Raw genomic sequence first — 17,903 nt, forward strand, 5'->3', positions numbered from 1 at the left:
CTGAGGGGCTTGCTGAAGGCAAAGAGAATACAGAATGGGTTGGTGGAAAAAGGTGGTTATAGATACTTACCGTGGCCATGTGATCGGTTACAGAAACAGGACTGTAACTGTCATGAGTATTTTCTCCCTACTTTGTTAAGAATACCTTTTTGTGTATATAAAGTAAGCAAATATCTTTTTTTCTTTCCTCTTTTATTTCCTTATCCTGTAATACATAGTACATTGATTTTATATGAATATTTAAGTGTTGTCAATCTTACATTATAGTATTTAAACTAAGAGATATCAAGGAGAAGCGTAAGCATCACCGAAGGCCATGCCTTCCCTTGTGGGGAAGGGATTAGTGAGTTTTGGGTTGTATGCGAGATCGTTAGGCATATAGCATGCATTGGTATTGTCTTTATTTGAAGATTAGCATGGTTTAAGAAGATGCATTTTGGTGTTGAGTTGATAAGAAGTGGACTTATGATGCTTAATTTTACGTGTCAACTTGCCTGGGCTAAGGAATGCCCAGATATCTGGTAAAACATTGTTTTTGTGTGTGTCTGTTAGGGCATTTTGTGAAGAGATGAGCATTTGCATCAATAGACTAAGAAGATCCACTTTCACCAATGTGGGTGGGCACCATCCAATCTGCTGAGGGCCAAAGCCAAAGGGCAAATTCACTCTCTCTGCTTGAGCTGATATCCCCATCTTCTGCCCTCAGACACTGGTCCTTCTGGTTCTAGAGCCTTTGCATTTTAACTGGGCCTCACACCATCAGCTCGCCTGGTTCTCAGGCCTTTGGACTAGGGCTGAGTTACGCCACCAGCTTTCCTGGGTCTCCAACCTGCAGACGGCAGATCATGGGACCCCTCCGCCTCCATGATCGTATGAGCCAATTCCTATAACAAATCTCACATATCTATATATGTCCTATTGGTTCTGATTCTAGATCAGAGGACGCACATCCTTCTAGATCTGTAGGGCTCCTTATGAATCATGAGATCCCCAGAACAACTGCAAAATTAAACAAATTCAGTGAAACAAAAATTAGCTATTTTGCAGATAATTGGTGATTTTATCTTAAACTTTCAGTTTTGTCATGATGTAGACATCACTGGAGATGCTGGAGCTGGAGTTAGGGCCACGGCTGTCAAAGGAGAGTAGGATAGGCTGGGGAGGGAGACAGAGCAAACCTTCATTGTCTCCATATTACACCTGGTGGCTTTTCAGATGCTACAGGAAGGTGGACTATGTCCATGGATTCCTAGAGCACCTCAATTTGAGGATCTTTTAAAAATGTTTCTTACTGTCTGTGTGAAACTGAACAAGTTGCTCAACCTCTCTGAGCTTTGGTTTCCTCTTCTGCACAAGATATTGATGATGATAATAATAATACTGACCTGCTATAATATTTGCGCATCACTTTGCCTCTATAAGGAATAACTCTTAGCAGCCATCGTTTTTCCATGGTCATTTGCAATGCCCAGGGTGTGAAATCTCGCTGGACAGAAGCCCAATATGGGTTCTTCAGGACATGTGTTCCATAGAACCAAAGCACCCAGATACGTGAGGGTGGGAGTTAGTGGCCAGATGACCTGAGCCTCTTACCTATGGGGAGGCCACAGGCGTGTCACTCTGTGCCCTCCGTACCACCTGAGCCACAGTTACCGCATGTGCGTAGTTCACTGTGGAGGTATGAAACCAGCCATATCACAGCCATCTGTGGCACACACCTATAATCCCAGCTCTCAGGAGGCTGAGGGAGGAGAATCGCTTGAACCCAAGAGGCAGAGTTTGCAGTGAGCCAAGATTGTACCATTGCACTCCAGCATGGGCAACAAAGCAACAGAGCGAGACTCCATCTCAAAAAACAACAACAACAAAAGTCAATGTTGATGACCACCACTGTCCTCCCTGCATAGGGTCCCTCTTCACATGTAGCTATTTACCCTTCACGAGTTGTTCTAGAAAGGCATGAGTTCTCTGTACCAAGGAGCGCAGGCACTGCCCTGGGCCAGGAGTGTGAACTCCCGCCTGGAACAGCCTCTGAGTGCCCAGCCCATGGTGACCCTGGTTCTGGCAATGCCCTACAGTTACATGGCCCAGCCCAGGGGTCCCTGTGGATGGAGAGCCCTTCGCCACCCCCATCCCCATCCTGGGAAGCCGGAGCTGCATGGACATCCCCAGTGCCTCAGCCCTGTTCTTATGTGATCTGCACGGACCCCACTCCAGGCTTGCCATTGCCCCCAGATGGCTGAGGACCACCTGTTCTCCTCAGCCAGGGCCAGGGCTGAGGTGAGAGAAGGGGATGCTGGGGCGTCACTTAAGGACACCCACTTGCCTCACCTGGCCTAGGCCTGCCGTGGGGATCCCCCCAGCCATGTGCTTGCTACCCAGGAAGCCACACTGAGGAAAGAGACCAGGGGGCAAACCCAGCCTGGGTGCTCGTCCTTTGTTGCTGGGCTTTCAGCTTCAGCCCTCCGTCGACCTCGCAGGGTGGGCTTCATGTGCTGTGCAGTAGAGTGAGACCCTCCCAGGCCGGAGCCTCCCCACTGCCCCAAGACCATTCCAGCCTCTGCCGTGTTCTCACATGGGTATTGTCCAGACTGTTCTGCTCAGTGGAAGAGAGAAACCATTCCATGGTCGATGACTTCTGGAAACCTCTGTGGACTTGCATTCCCTCGGTTGGAAATGAAGCATCCTCAGGACGCACAGAATTCCGGCCGCACGGAGACCTGCCTGTGCTCATTTCTCCCAGCAGGTCCTCCGCGTCTTTGACTCCTCACAAGGCGGCTGTGCAAGGCGCTCTCCCACACCGGGGCTCGCTGTTGGCCTGGCGTGGGCTCCCACTCAGCCCGTGCTGTTCCAACGAGTCCTTCCTGGGGCCTGAAACCTTAGCCCATGCCTCTTTCCCCCACACAGTTTTCCCTCTTTCTGTGGCTGACGACCTCTCCCTTGGGCCCAGAACACCACACCCCCACCACACTGAGGCTGCCAGTTGTTGGGAAACAGGTCGCTCTGTTCCCCTCTTGGGCCTCCCACAGTCCTGGAACAGTCTGGGGGCCCCGGGAGGGACCCAGCCAGCCTCTCCTCGCTGGCTGGACTCCGTCCAAGCGTTGTGCTCTATGCGCCCCTCCTGGACAGCCTTGGCTGCCGTGCTCATCAGTGCTTCTACCAGGGCAGTCGGGGGAAGGACAGCAGGCAGAGCTGCACTCCCTGCATTGGCTCCCGACTCCTAATGCCGGCACAAGTTGGCTTAGCCAAAATGAATTGTTTGGATGATTTTTCCGTATTTGAAGGGCCAAGGAAAAACTTTCCATTGTGTGTCTGAGTGTGTGTCTGTATATACGTCTGCATGTATGTCTGTGTGTGTGTCTGTGTGTCTAAGTGTCCCCGTATGGGTCTGTGTGTGTATGTACATGTGTATGTCCATGTATATGTGTATCTGCGTGTATCTGTGTGTCTGTGTGTCTCTATGTATGTGTGTGTCTTATGAGTCTGTGTGCCTGCACGTATCTGTATCTGTGTGTCTGTATGAGTCTGTGTGTCTGCATGTCTGCGTGTCTGTGTGTCTGTGTGTACAGGTGTGTCTGAGTCTGTGTGTCTGCATGTGTCTGTGTGTGTGTGTCTATATGTACATGTGTCTGTATGAGTCTGTGTATCCGTGTGTATCTGGGTATCTGTGTGTCTGTATGTACATGTGGGTCTTATGAGTCTGTGTGTCTGCATGTATCTGTGTGTCTGTGTGCATCTGCATGTGTTGTCTCAGGACACAAACCCACAGCACACAGAGCTAGCCCTGCCCATCCACTGACACAGGAAACCTGAGCCTCGAAAGCAGCCCGGGGCGTGCCTCAGCGCTGGCGCACTTGCCTTTTCCAGCCTCCTGGTTCTTCGGCGGAGCCCAGCCCTGGAGCAGCAGAGCTCAGGGACATTGTGCTCCTCCTGTCCCCACATGCTGCAGCCCACCACCTTGCCAAGCTGTGTCTGGGCACGTTCCTAGAACCTGGCTTGGCTCCAGCACTGGCCCTGCCAGCTCTGTGCAGACAAGCTCCCAGGAGACGCCCCAGGATTTCACAACGAGCCCTGTGTGCCCAGTCCACCCCTGCCCCGCAGCTGCTGTCCGCTCCTCCTTCCTTTGGTTTCCAGACCACATGAAGACACGGGATGAGCCTACTCAGAAGCCCTGAGCCACACAGAAGCCCTGGCCAGCCACGGTCTGGGGTGCCCTTTGCTCAAAGAGCTGCAGCACTCTTGACCCAGCTCCACATTGCTGCCCCAGGCACTTCATTTCTTGTAAATTAACCCTTCTTTCTCTCTGGAAACTTCAAAAACTTCTCTTTACCTTTGAAGTTCGAAGATAAATCTTTTTAAAATGCATTCTGCCATGCATTGGTGGGCCCTTTTAAATAGGACTGGCTATCTGGTCTGCAGAAAACAGTGCTAAACTAAAACGTGGAACTCCCGTTCAAAAAGCAAGAAAAAGGCATAACAATACTAAAGTATACAGCTTTTTCCTCTCTTCCAGAGTCTCTTTCTTGATGTACTGTGTTTTTCATGTCATTGAAACGTCATTCCAAGTAAAGTTAAAATTTTAAAGTATTAGCATGAATTTTATCCTTTGTGCAATGATAGTTTTAAATGCAAATACAGAGGAATCACTAAAGTTATGGTTTGTGTTATGGTTTGTGGCTCAAGCATACATGTGTATTTCATTTTTACCATAACAGTGACAATGCTCCTCAAAAGTAGCTCAACTATTTGTGTTTTACTTCTTGCTACATGCACGTGCACCAGCACTGTCTACCTTCAGCTGACTAATGAGGGAGAAAGCACCAAAGGACAGGAACTCTGGGTTGCTCTGTCCTCATCTTTCCTCATATGTCATCATTTTCAAAGCACGTGGTTGTCTAATACTGGGAAGTAGCCCAGGTAAGAAGGGATGCGATAGGGTGCCTTCATTGTTCTGTTTCTTAGAAGGCCTTTGCCTTCTTTAGGCGTTTGAAACAAGTTCTGGTTCCAACAGATCGTGTGTGACTTTGTGGGGCTTCCATATGCCCCTCCTTCAGTGGTAGAGCATGCTTACCTTCTGCTCGCCTTCAGTGTCGCTGAACTCCACCGGAATCCACTGGAATTCTGTGTGCATGGGCCTTAGAAACGTGAATGGAGCAGCCAGAAACGGGGACACATAGATTACCTGTGTCTCTGCACATGCACACAGTTTGTGGCCCCTTTAGACTTCACTTACAAAACCCAAGTTCAAAGATCAAATGATGAAGCATTTCAAGATGGCAATAGATGAGAATCAGACCATCATAGAGTCCTTCTGAGCGTAGAGCCTTACGTGACCACAGGGGCCACATACCGAGGAAGCTGGCCCTGCTTTTGAACTGGAAAAGTTCTGATCAATTTTCTTCTATCAGTTATTGAATTATTTTCCTCCCTCGAGTCTCTCTGTTCTCTCCTCCTGGAACACCTACTAAATACATAAAGAAACTTCCAGCTCCCTCTCATGTGTCAATTGTCTCTTACCTGGATTTATTTGTCCCCATGAATGACATTCTACAAGAACCCCTTGGTCTTTCAGATCACTAGTTTATTCTTCAATCGTGTCTGTTTTGCTAGGTTTCATTAACAATCATCTTTTAAATTTCAAGGTTTTATAGTTCTTTTTCATAAAAGCCTCTTCTTGTTTCATGGATAGTTTACATTCTCTAATCTTCTCAAACGTATTAAATATGATCACCTTTAAAACTTTAAACTGCTGTGTGTAGCTGTTTCCTTGAGCAGGGACAAGTTCCGTTCGTTGAATCTGAATGTCGCTGTTCTGTAACATTCATTTTGCTCACATGTTTGACAGCTTTCATCTATCTGTGTATCTTCCTGTTGGAGAATCCCTGGCCGGTCATGTTTCTCTCTGCTCAGGTAAAATAAGAGCCTCAAATAGATCAGTGGTTTTCAACTCTTTTTAGCATAGATAAATGTAAAATAAAATTTTATTTGTGGAAATACAGCGTGTAAATCCACAGTGGAACGGCAATAATTGAGGCCGAGACGCCCTGCAACCCTAGAGGTACCCACTTGGACCCTTGGTGTTCCCTCTGCAGCCTCGCCATGCAGCGAGCCTTCCCTGTGATTGCTGGGCTGGGCGACCCTGGATCCTCACAGCCTATGTCTCAGTAGTTAGTGAACCAGGTGATCTGCACAGGTATTTCAAGCTCCTGTATTGTCCGTGATGAGGACATCTAGATTTGGACTTCTCTGAAATTCTTTCATAAATATTTGTTTTGTCATGGTTCTAGATATGGAACGGTCCTCGTGGCAGATAGACTCACCGGGACTTATGCACCACCACACTCTTCAATGGGAACAGAGCTCCCATTACCGGCTTCCCAACAAAGTCTTGAAAAAGAAAGCTACAAATGAAAATGAGGATGCAAGTCACCAGGGAAGGCAGAGGAATATTTCTTTTGTTTAAGTAGACTTGCTGATTTCAAAAGAACCATTTCCAGAAAAGATTGGGCTAAGCTCCAATCTTGGCCTCTGTATGTAATACAAAAGTAGATGCTATAAATTAGTAAATTCATGGCATTCGATCATAAAAAAGAAGAAGAGATGCATTTTCTGTTAGACCCTGAGGCTGTACTTTCCTAACCGCTGTGCAGAACAAACACCAGGTGGGGAGATGGCTTTGTGGACCTGCAATCCAGTTTCTGATCCAGAAATAGGTCACAGCACCAGTGTGAAAATACCTGTTGTTTTTAACTAGGTCTGTGTGTGTGTGTGTGTGTGTGTGTGTGTGTGTGTGTGTTTTCCTTAAGGGCACTTGAGATTCTGCAAAGAAATGAGGAAGTGGAAGTTTTGAATTGGTTTTTCTTCTTGTCTAGGGAGGATTTTTTTTAAAAAAAGAGTTTCTAAGAGATAAATTGAATTTCTTCCTCAGGAAAAAGTCAGTTTTTCATGAATCAAGTGTATTAATAATAACTTTTTAATTGCTGGATTATAACTTTTAAAAGTTTGCAAGTTGGGAACCTGTTTCTTGGCTCTGCGACGTTCCCTCCTCTTCCAGGGGTTCTCTCCTCCTAGGACCCTGGGACCAAGGACTGCCCCTCAGGTCTTTGATCTCTCTGATCTCCTTGTCCTTTTGAATACATTCTAGAAGAATCTTTGGATCCTCCTCTGCAAAAGCCCACATGCTCTTGGGGGTTCCCATTGTTCTGGATAATCCGGAGTCTTCATGTTGTAAACAACAACCGCCACACCAACATGTTTTTCTGTTGTCCTCTTGGCAGCCTGAGAACAATGACACCATAAGGAAAGCACTTAGGGATCCCATTACAGTTCAAGGGCGAGGGCCAGTGGCCTCCGCCAAGTGCCAGGTCCTCCTATCCCTGAGTGAAACACTCCCATTCCCTGGGAAGGGGCATAGGGACCAGAGCACAGGGCAGCGAGGGAAGTGCTGTGGGCCAAGGGTGGTGGTTTCTGAAGATGGCTCTGCCTTTAGAAGGCCCACTGGAGCTTTATGTCTGCATGCCCCATAGCAGAACTGTCATTGCTCTTCTTCATGTTTAAATTTATGGTGAGGTAGGAAGATTGCTTGAGCCCAGGAAGTCAAGGCTGCAGTGAGATATGATCATGCCGCTATACTCCAGCCTGGGCAACAGAACAAGAGCCCATCTCAAAAAAATTTAAGGGCCAGGCACAGTGGCTCATGCCTGTAATCCTAGCACTTTGGGAGGCCAAGGTGGGTGGATCACTTGAGGTCAGGAGTTTGAGACTAGCCTGGCCAACATGGTGAAACTCCATCTCTACTAAAAAAAAGACAAAAATTAACTGGGCCTGGTGGCGTGTGCCTGTAATCCCAGCTACTCGGGAGGCTGAGGCAGGAGAATCGCTTGAGCCTGGGAGGTGGAGGTTGCAATGAGCCAAGATCAGCCACTGCACTCCAGCTTGGGTGACAGAGCAAGACTCCGTCAAAATAAAAAAAAAAATTAAGGTATATAATTTTTTATATACACATTTAAGGTATATAAACACACGTACACACACATAAATGCAGCACCTTTCCTAAGCGTACAGTTTGTTGAATTTTCACAAACTGAGCATGTCCACGTATCCAGCCTCCGAACAAGAACAGTGGGTCACCCACACTACACATAGAAGCACACCACATACCCCTTCCCGGTCATGACTGGGCCCAGCATTATCCTGAGTTCTGACAGCACAGCCTAGTTCCACTGGATTTTATACCTTGTATAAATGGAATACTACAATTTGTACTATTCTGTCCAGCTTCTTTGGCTCAATTTACTTTGCAAGATTCTCATACACATTATCTCAGACCATCGTAGATTATCATGTCACCGTCTTGTAGTCATTCCTTGGTGGGAACAGACCAGGACTTGGTTATACATTCCACTGCTGAGGGGCAGTCACATGGTGTCCTGTACTTATTCTTACTAATTAGTGTGAGGCACGAGGCTTCCGAAGGTATTTTCAGGCCAAAGCAGCTGCTATTGTCCAAATAATTTAAGCAACAAATGAGGAAGGGGGGACGGAGAAAAGGAGATGCTGGTCAGAGAGTGCAAAGTTTCAGTTAGACAGGAGGAATTGTTTTAGTGATCTATTGGACAGCATGGTGACTCTGGTTATAATAATGTATTATATATTTCAAAATTGCTTTTTTTTTTAAATTGCTTTTAAAAGGTAGATATTAAATGTTCTCATCTAGGAAAAATGACAAGTATGTGAGATGATGGATATACTAATGTGCTTGATTTAATCATTCTACAATGCACACATGTACTAAACCATCAGGATGGGTGTGGTGACTCATGCTTGTAATCCCAGCACTTTGGGAGACCAAGGCAAATGGATAGCTTGAGCCCAGGAGTTGAAGACCAGCCTGGGCAACATGATGCAACCCTGTTTCTGTGAAAAATACGAAAATCAGCTACACATGATGGCATGCACCTATAGTCCCAGCTACTCAGGAGGCTGAGGTGGGAGGATGACCTGAGCCTGGGAAGTAGTGTCTGCAGTGAGCCATGATCGTGCCAGTGCACTCCAGCCTAGGCAACAGAGTGAGAATCCTTCTCAAAAAAAAAAAAAAAAAAAAAAAAAAAAAAATTACACATACAGTATCATGTGTCAATAATAAAAAAAGTGTAAAAGTAAGTCAGAACAAAAGCCACACCAAACTTTCAACAACTAAAAAGAAAGAAATGAAACAAATCTAGCCTCAGAAAATGTGCTGTTTGATCAGTTTACCCAGATAGCACAGGAGCAGAGGAAAAGGTTGTTTCTAGATTCCTTGGGTACTGTCCAGCTTCTCTTCCTTTCAGGGCAGGCAGTGTGGACAGAGACCTTAAAATACAGAGAGCTGGTGATGCTTGGGAAGTTACTCACCAAGCCCCAGCCTTGATTTGCTGAAAGATCTCATCAGAAGAGGAAAGAGTGGGTAGGCATGATTGGGATGGTGGAGGTAGGCAAATGCCTTCATTCACTGGAAGCAATTTCAGAAACACCTGGATGCTGGGCTCCACAGGCGTTTCTCCCATCTAGAAGACTGTGAAAAACACATTAGACTAACTTGTCCCACTACCAGGAAGATGCAACTAGGTTCCCCTTCTTCTCCTCCAAAACAATCCCCTTGGATTCAAGGTGGTAGCAGTCGGCCCTAGAGGCTGACGCCAGAAACCTCAGAAAGACGTCAAACCATTCAAGGAAGTTCAGGAATGTGCTGCACAGAAACTTCTGACAGGAAATCCAATTTCCCTATCTAGATTGAACCCTAAAAGACAGTAAATCACGGAGGTCTTGGAGGTTGGAGATTTCAAAAGTCTGGATGTTTGTATTCTTTGGTTGGTGCTAATATAACCCTGACATTACTGCTTCTGTTGAGTGCATGTTAACTACGTGGTATTAGCTGGTATTTGCAAGCTCCAGGGAATGCTTCCCTCAAGACAGCAGCATTTTGTAAATTAATTCAATAAACACAAAAGTAAATGCATCTGTTTAATGGAGGAGGCAATTAATGTTTCCAGATTCCCCTGGCCTCCAACTGGAAATCTGGTTGAATTTTGAGATGTGAGTCAGTCCATCCCTCAATGGACAATGACTGGAAGTCTCAGGTTCTGGAGGCATTGGCTCACAGGGGTCAGGCCCTGTGGTCCTCGCTGCCAGGTCCCGTCTGTGTTCAGGGAGACGCTATCTCCCAGGAATGCTCCATTCTCATGCAGGAGGCTAGGTCTCCTCTTGAGGGGTATTAGGTGGTACCAGCTCACTCCTGGGCCAACAGCGACATCAATGACAACTAAAGCTGTGGATCCCTCTGAGTCGGGAGCTTGTCGGGCAGCCTCACCCCTGAGGCTGGGCTTCATCCAGGGCAGCAGGTCCAGGCCTTGCAGGAATAAGACAAAGATGCTCAGTTTCACTATGTCATTCAGGAAGTGCTAACCAGTGTGATAAAACAGGATCATAGCGTAAGAAACATAGGTTTTGGAAAAGAGAAGGCTTACTATTATTCATTGTGGGCGATATACTTAAAGCCGAAAGAAAACCCTGAAAAGCAATTAGAAACACTAAGAGATAATAATAATAAAAGGCAGCTCTTACAAAATTAATGTAAAATAAATACCTTTTTGATAGACAAATAACAACTCTTTAGAAAATATAATGGAAGGAAAATGTCACTCAGAATAACACTAAAAAACCAAAGTCCTAGGAATAAATTTAAGAAATATGAACACGTGATGAGAAGGAAATGTTAAGTCCCCAGTGTGAACATAAAAGAAGATTATTTCAATATATAAAAATCTCTATCTTTCTCTTGAATAAAGGGCATAATATTATGCAGTTGTCCATTCTTCCTATGTACTCTATATCCTAAACACTAATAGAATCTATTAATATGTTCCTGTAATGGAGCTGGAGAAAGTCTAAACAAGAAAAGAGATGACAGGGCACTTACCAAATAGATATGAGTATTTGTTATAAAGCAGGAATTGACCAAGCCAGCTCCTGGGCTGTTTCTGTATGTGCCATGAACAAATAATGTTTTTTGCAATTTTAAAGCTTTTTTTTTTTTTTTTTTTTTTTTTTTTTTGAGACGGAGTCTCACTCTATCACCCAGGCTGGAGTGCAGTGGTGTGATCTCTGCTCACTGCAAGCTCAGCCTCGCAGGTTCATGCCATTCTCCTGCCTCAGCCTCCCAAGTAGCTGGGACTACAGGCACCCACCACCTTGCCCGGCTAGTTTTTTGTATTTTTAGTAGAGATGGGGTTTCACCGTGTTAGCCAGGATGATCTCGATCTCCTGACCTTATGATCCGCCTGCCTCAGCCTCCCAAAGTGCTGGGATTACAGATGTGAGTCACCATGCCTGGCTCTAAAGCATTGTTTTTAAAAACCTGTGTGTGACCCTATGAAGCCCATAAAGTCTGATAGATTCACCATCTGGTCTTTTCCAGCAAGAGTTTGCCAATGTCTGTTCTAGAGCATCATTAGTTTTAATAGTCTGATAATGGAACAGAATTAGACCACACATCAAAGAAATAATATGCAGTACAGAAATAAACAGAAACCAACTAAGAGTATAGACTAAGCTGCCATTTAAAAATCACCAGCCTGGTCAACATGGTGAAACCCCATCTCTACTGAAAATACAAATATTAGCCAGAAGTGGTGGTGCATGCTTATAATCCCAGCTCTTCGGGAGGCTGAGGCAGGGAGAATTGCTTGAACCCAGGAGACGGATGCTGCAGTGAGCTGAGATCGTGACACTGCACTGCAGCCTGCGTGACAGAGCAAGACTCTGTCTCAAAAAAGAAAACAAAAAACAAAAATCACTTAGAAAAGATGGCTTATCAGTATCTCATCTTGGCTCACCTAGATAGTCATTTGGCAGAAAATACAAAACTGGTGCCCCGTTCTACTACTAACTTTGGAGAAGTGGAGCCTTTTCTTAGTTCCACACAAAATCCAAAAACATTAAAAGAAAGGATTAATGACTCTGACTACATAAAAACCAGTACCTTTTGAGAAAGAAAAATGCCTTAAGCAAATGTAAAAGTCAACTAACCAACTGGTATTTGAACTGAAAGGTATATAGAAGAAATAAGACCAATAATTTCTTTAATATAAAAAAGTTCCTGTGAATAAATAAAAAGGAACAACTCCATAAAAATGATCTAAAAGTACCAACCAGTTGTTTATGAGGAAACAAAAATGGACAAGAAACATGTTCAACTCAAACACAAAGAAATGTAGATAAAATTATTGTATGTAGTTTTTCTTTTGTCAAAATGACAGAAAAATTTTGGTAATGCCAGTCCATGCCATGAAAGGCATTCTGAAGAAACAGTCTTCAGGTTGGGATCTGAAGGGCGTGTGGGAGTTGTTCGGGTAGAGGGCGGAAGCATCCCATCCCAGACCGAGAGAACACTGTCCAAAGGCCTGTGCTGTGGTGGCGTGGAGCCTTCTTGTTCAAAGAACTGAAGGGCCATGTGCCCATACTGGATGAGACAAGCTGGACATACGGCAAAAACCTGGCACAGAGGCAGGAATTTTGTCTCTGTGCTAACAGCCATAAGAAGTACTTGAAAGGAGCCAACAACATACCCAGAGGCGTCTTTGACCCAGTCTCTCTTTCAATATATAAAAATCTTTTTCTTGAATAAAAGGCATAATAGTATAAAGTTGTCCATATGTACTCTATATCCTAAGCACTAATAGAATCTTTTAATATGTCCCTGTAATGGAGCTGGAGAAAGTCTAAACAAGAAAAGAGATGAGAAGGGACTTACCAAATAGATATGAGTATTTGTTATAAAGCAGGAGTTGGCTTTATCACAGGGAGTTACAGTGTGAGGAGGAGGTCCAGGGGGGTTTACATGCATAACCTTCTCCAAGAGCAGGATTGATTTAGAAAGCGCTGACTTCCTATCTGCTGTGTAGATCAAAGGTATCAATCCACTTACAGGGCTAATTTAACACACAGCACATGAGAAATGCTCAATACATCCTTGCTATTCTGATGGCTTTCCATCGTCTGTCCTGCTAAGCGAAGAAGTCCAAGATGTACTAAAAGTTACCGAAGTGCTAAAGAAGAGCTAAAAGTTACAGAATAGTAAGCTTTCTCAAGTCCTACTTGTGTAAAGATAAAGTAAAACAAAATAATATGCTTGTGTATAATTGTATATGCAAAAATATTTCCTTCTTGGGAAGCAGGGGGTGAATAGAGGTTATGTTAAACTTTTACACTTAAAACCTGAAAATAACATGTTTATTGTAGTAAGCTTGGAGAACACAGAAAATCACTTGTTATTTAAAGTAGATAGGCTGAATGTCGAACTTGGTTAGGACTTAAAGTAAATCCCTTTAATGAAAGGAAATATGGTTCCAAGTAATTAAATCCATGGGCTGCCTTTGTACTGTAGTTAGAAAATAATCTAATACAGAGGAGAGAAAAGAGAAAGAGAGGCTGAATTTCTGGGGCAGGACAGCAAATCTGATTCCACCTAACACTCACCTTCCAGGAGTTTTTTTTTAAAGCCAATGAAGAAATTCCTATCATCCCAATATCCCAACACTAGCACTTCCAATTTATTGTGACCTGTTGCGCATAGAGACTTACTAACTCATGAGATATGCAGCTCTTTTGAAGAGAATTCCAGATGGATGCATCATTTATGCACTCAAGATTGAGTTCCATTGCGCAAAGAGCTACTCTAGGCAGCCTAGTGGACGTGCCAGACGACTGCACCCATGGTGCTTCCAGCAAGAAATTAGACAGTGGGGTGGGGAGGAAGGATGCTGGGCTTCCTCTTGCTCTCAGATCACCCACCTTTATTATAATTAGGAAATCGGAAAACCAGCCACAACCAAATGCTTCAGGAATACCTCACCTTAGGAGCTAGGGATCAAAAAGAGACCCAGAACTATGAGTGGCTGCAACTTGCTCACGAGTAAAACGACTGCTCCAAGCCCTGCTCTTCACACTCACAGAGCCACTGCCCAGAAATCAGGACCTCTTGCTAAAACTGCTGCAGAAAACCAGGACCTCTCCACTGTGCTTCACGATGGAAACGGCAGACACGGCAACGCACAGCCCCCACTCCCTTCTGTCCTGTAAATGGCAAGGACGTGCACCTAGTCAAAATCAAATAAAATCAGGCCCAGAATCTAGCTGCAAGGGAGTTTGGAGAATGTCATTTTTCGTATTACAACTTCTGCACACAGGCTGGAGAGTAGAAAGCGTGCAGAGCTCTGGTCCGCCAGGATCCAATGCAACTCAGAGTGCAGATGCGTTGATTTCCAAACCAGAATTGGTGTTGATTGACTTTGGGGTAGACCATAAGCATTCCGGATCTCATGGGACTGCACTTGTCTCTCTTCTTTGCCTGCAGGATCTCCTCCAGCTCCTGTACTGGGCAGTAGTCGCCCCTGCAGTAGGTGAAGGAGGATGCTGAGGTCAAGGGAGAATCTTCAGCCTCGGAAACATCTTTGATTGTGAAGTCACAGAAGCTGCCTGCATGGGAGACCGCTTGTGCACTCCTGTGCCGATCAGGGGCTGGAACCCAATTCTTGCCCCACGGCAGGTGTGTGAGGAGGCAGACCTACAGATCAGCGTGTGCTTGCTTGATATGATTCGTTTCATTTAACTGGCCAGACAGCTGAGGCTTAAGTGGTGTTATAAAAATACCAAGGCTAAAATAAATCAATATAACAGAGTTTGAGAACAAATGATCAATATAAAGATAATTAAAAGTAAATACATAATCTGAAATAATTTGGGGGAAATAATTCAGGAACAGAATGAAGAAGGAAGCCCTCAGGGTCCTCCTCGAAATACTGTAAGTGAGTCAGACAACAGGACCAGTAATGGCAGAGGCAGAAGAGCGGCAAGAGAGGCAGGAAAGGGCGATTACCCCGCAGCAGGACGCTGCTCTGTGAGAATCCCACAGCGGGTGTCCCATTCCAGCCGTGGTTCCCCTACAGGCGGTCAACCTCCCTGAGCCTCTGCAGAGGGCAGGGATAGTAGATGTGCCCTTTGAGACCCACGCCGAGCCGCTGAAATGACAGTATTGGTACTCTGGATACAATGGGAAGTTCATTAGGACTGATATTCATGGTAGTCATTGCCATATTTTCAGTTGCTTTCAGCAGTATTTGGGCCCCAGGATACTGATGTTTGCTCAACACATGAGCCTGCAGAAGTAACTGCGAGCAAACACCGGCTATCAGTATTAAGCATATGGTGCCGAGAACAATATGTTACAGAATACTGCAGACCCACTTAAATCATTCTTTTATCTAAGAATGTGGGGTGTTCAGTGGGTGAGTGAGAGTGCAGGGATTTTGCTCTATGGCTGATGAAAGGAACGTGACGTGTGATATTTAGCATCGGTGTCAGGAATGGCTCTCCTATTGGCACACTGACATCACCAGTGCCTATTCATCATCTATCCTGGGCACCTCACTCAGGTCCTCGTGAGCCCCCGTCCTCTCAGCAAGCATTACCTCTCTACTCAGACCAAGGCCTTGTGAGGGACGGAGGGTCACTAAGATGCACTTTCTATCCTGAAGACATTGTCGGTCTCCCGGGGAAGATGGACTTCAAGAGAACAAAGATGAACACTGGATCCCAACTGGATTCTGAGGTCTACAGAGATGGCTGCATTTTGTCCAGAATTTGGAAGGTAAAACTGGCCAGAAAATGCAGGGAGGGAGGTTCTAACCCAAAGGAGCTGTATCAGTCAGATGTTCAGTATGGTGCTGCTGTAACCAACAGTTCGCTTGGAACTGACACATGTTATATGTGTCCCCAGCTTATCAGACACAGGGGCCAGGAACAAAAGCCTCCCACAAGCCCAGAAGGACACACTTAATGCACAACACTGATTGCTACAGGGACCAAGATGGGGACCTACAGGTGCATTTGGGGAAGAGGGCACTGGCCAGAAAGCCAAATCTACGCAAGGTGTAGGTTTGGGGAGAAGGGATGTGTCATAACAGAGTTTCCAGGAACAGCCCCTGACTTGTGCATAGGCAGTAGACTTGGAGTGCCCCCAGGGTCAATCCCCGTAGGGAGTAAGGAGGCAGGACTGGACAGCAGGAGAATTTGAGGTGTAGAGGCCCAAGGAAAGGCTCAGCTGGGGGTACTTCATGCTTGTCCTAATGCACCAAGCTAGACCTTCGTGCACCTCCTAAACCAGCCATTGGATGGGGGCAGCTCAAGGATGGAGTAGACCCTGGCTGAGGACAGACCCCCAGGGAGGGTTCAGCTACAGACTCCAGCATCATTGCTCCATCAGGAGGGGGATGTGGGTGCCAGCCATAAAGGAGTATCCTGTGGAGCACTATGGTCTCCAGCACAGAGGAAAGCCAGGGGCCTGGAGATGCCAGGCTAGAGATTCTCAAGCAGTCATTCTGGTATTGCTAGAATCACGGGGGCAGAATATTTCAGAAAGGTCAATGGGTAATGCCTTTCCTATGGGCTTGACTGGGATGTACGCTTTCCATAAAGTACACATTGTGAGGGTTGAACAACACACAAAGGACATCTGCACCTTGGCAAGAGAAAACGTAACAGTATGTGTAATATACCATCTGCTTTTCAGGTGTAGGACAACTGTATGCAAAAACAAAACCCAAAAAGAGCCTGAATTTCTGCCCCAGTTATAGTGTGATGTAGCCGACAGACCTCGCATATTTGACACCCTGAGCAGATCACTGCCAAGACTCCTCTCTTCTATAAGACAAAATTATTGTTAGTAACAATCACGACATGAAACAAATATGCATGAGCTGAAATCTGAACTTACCCAATAAAAATGGTGCACCTCACAGTTCTAACCCTATGTCACTGTCTGGAATTTTAAACACAAACGCAGATTCCAAGTCACACTGAAGGAACTCCAACGTGTTTCTTCATCTTTACCTTCACTGTGCGGTCGCTGCTGCTGCCTCCATGCAGGAACAAGAATGTGTCGCTCCATAGGGCTGAGGACCCCAGCAGTGCCTGGAGCGAGCTCGAATGATCCAGGGCCCTGATAAACGTCTCTCACGATGCACCTGTGGAAGCTCAGTCCATGTGTGTCAGACGTGACCGTATTGCTGGGAGTTCTCTGAACTGACACGGTGTTTATTAAACGATCAGGACTGACTACGTGCTCACTTGGAGCTCATGTACCGATTGCTGAAGCTTGGGTAACTGCAGCAGTTGTTCAGAATTATCACCAGAAAAGATTCTGGGGGAAAAGAGTATGTCATGATTGACATTGTGAGGAATTCCTAGTGTGCAGTGACAATAAAGAGCAGGCTCATTGGTGCTTGGTTTTATTATTGTTTTAAAATCCCCCACAGATGATGAACCCCCTTCTAGCCTGCACCAGGGCAGCCCCTTGCTCACCCTGTCCTTGGCGCTCTGCTAGGATGGCATGTCTCACTGCCCTTGTGTTATTTTCTTGCCCCCAAGTTCCACTGAATTCTGGTATAACATCTCCAAAATCAAGCAGCATGACTCAAGAATGAAAGCGGGAATAATTCAGAACATAACCGTTGTAAGCCAAAAACTCCCTTCTTAGTGTCTAAAGGGATGTGAGAGAGAAAGTGAGGATGTCTGTGTGTGTGTGCAAATGCCAATGTGTGTTAGACGTCAGTGGGAACCAAAGACTGTGGGGACGGAACCAGGAGAAAGAGGTTTCGTTGGAAACTTGAATTCAGTAAGCAATGTATTTGGCTTCCCTAAGCCTTGCTTTCCTCTTCTACTAAACGCTAGGGAAGGATTGTGAGAATTAAGAGATAATCTTCATGAAGGCCTTCAGCACTTTAGCTGCCTGAGAAGCAAGCACTCAATAAAAGTTAGCTCTGCAATAACAAGGCTATAAGCATCTCTGTGTACCTCTCCTGGGAACA

At 45.5% G+C, this 17,903-nt stretch overlaps 1 protein-coding gene and 1 long non-coding RNA gene across 5 annotated transcripts in view; one reads left to right on the forward strand and one right to left on the reverse strand.

Annotated features, from left to right (window-relative positions):
- The window catches only part of SYK (spleen associated tyrosine kinase), a 128,304-nt gene extending 113,575 nt beyond the window's left edge, over window positions 1-14,729 (forward strand). For all 4 annotated transcript variants that reach the window (XR_012424875.1, XM_074017831.1, XM_045372991.3 and 1 more), the window contains one exon: window positions 14,393-14,729. Coding sequence is in view for 3 of the 4 variants with exons in the window: in XM_074017831.1 (XP_073873932.1) it covers window positions 14,393-14,423 (31 nt within the window). In the remaining variant the exon portion in view is untranslated. The remainder of the gene's footprint in view (window positions 1-14,392) is intronic.
- LOC102144838 (uncharacterized) overlaps window positions 6,955-17,903 on the reverse strand; it is a 114,790-nt gene continuing 103,841 nt past the window's right edge. Inside the window, exon 6 of the long non-coding RNA XR_010581644.2 lies at window positions 6,955-7,278. This is a non-coding gene — a long non-coding RNA (uncharacterized lncRNA). The remainder of the gene's footprint in view (window positions 7,279-17,903) is intronic.

The sequence above is a fragment of the Macaca fascicularis genome, chromosome 15 (genome assembly GCF_037993035.2).
Source record: "Macaca fascicularis isolate 582-1 chromosome 15, T2T-MFA8v1.1".
Taxonomy (NCBI): Eukaryota; Metazoa; Chordata; class Mammalia; order Primates; family Cercopithecidae; genus Macaca; species Macaca fascicularis.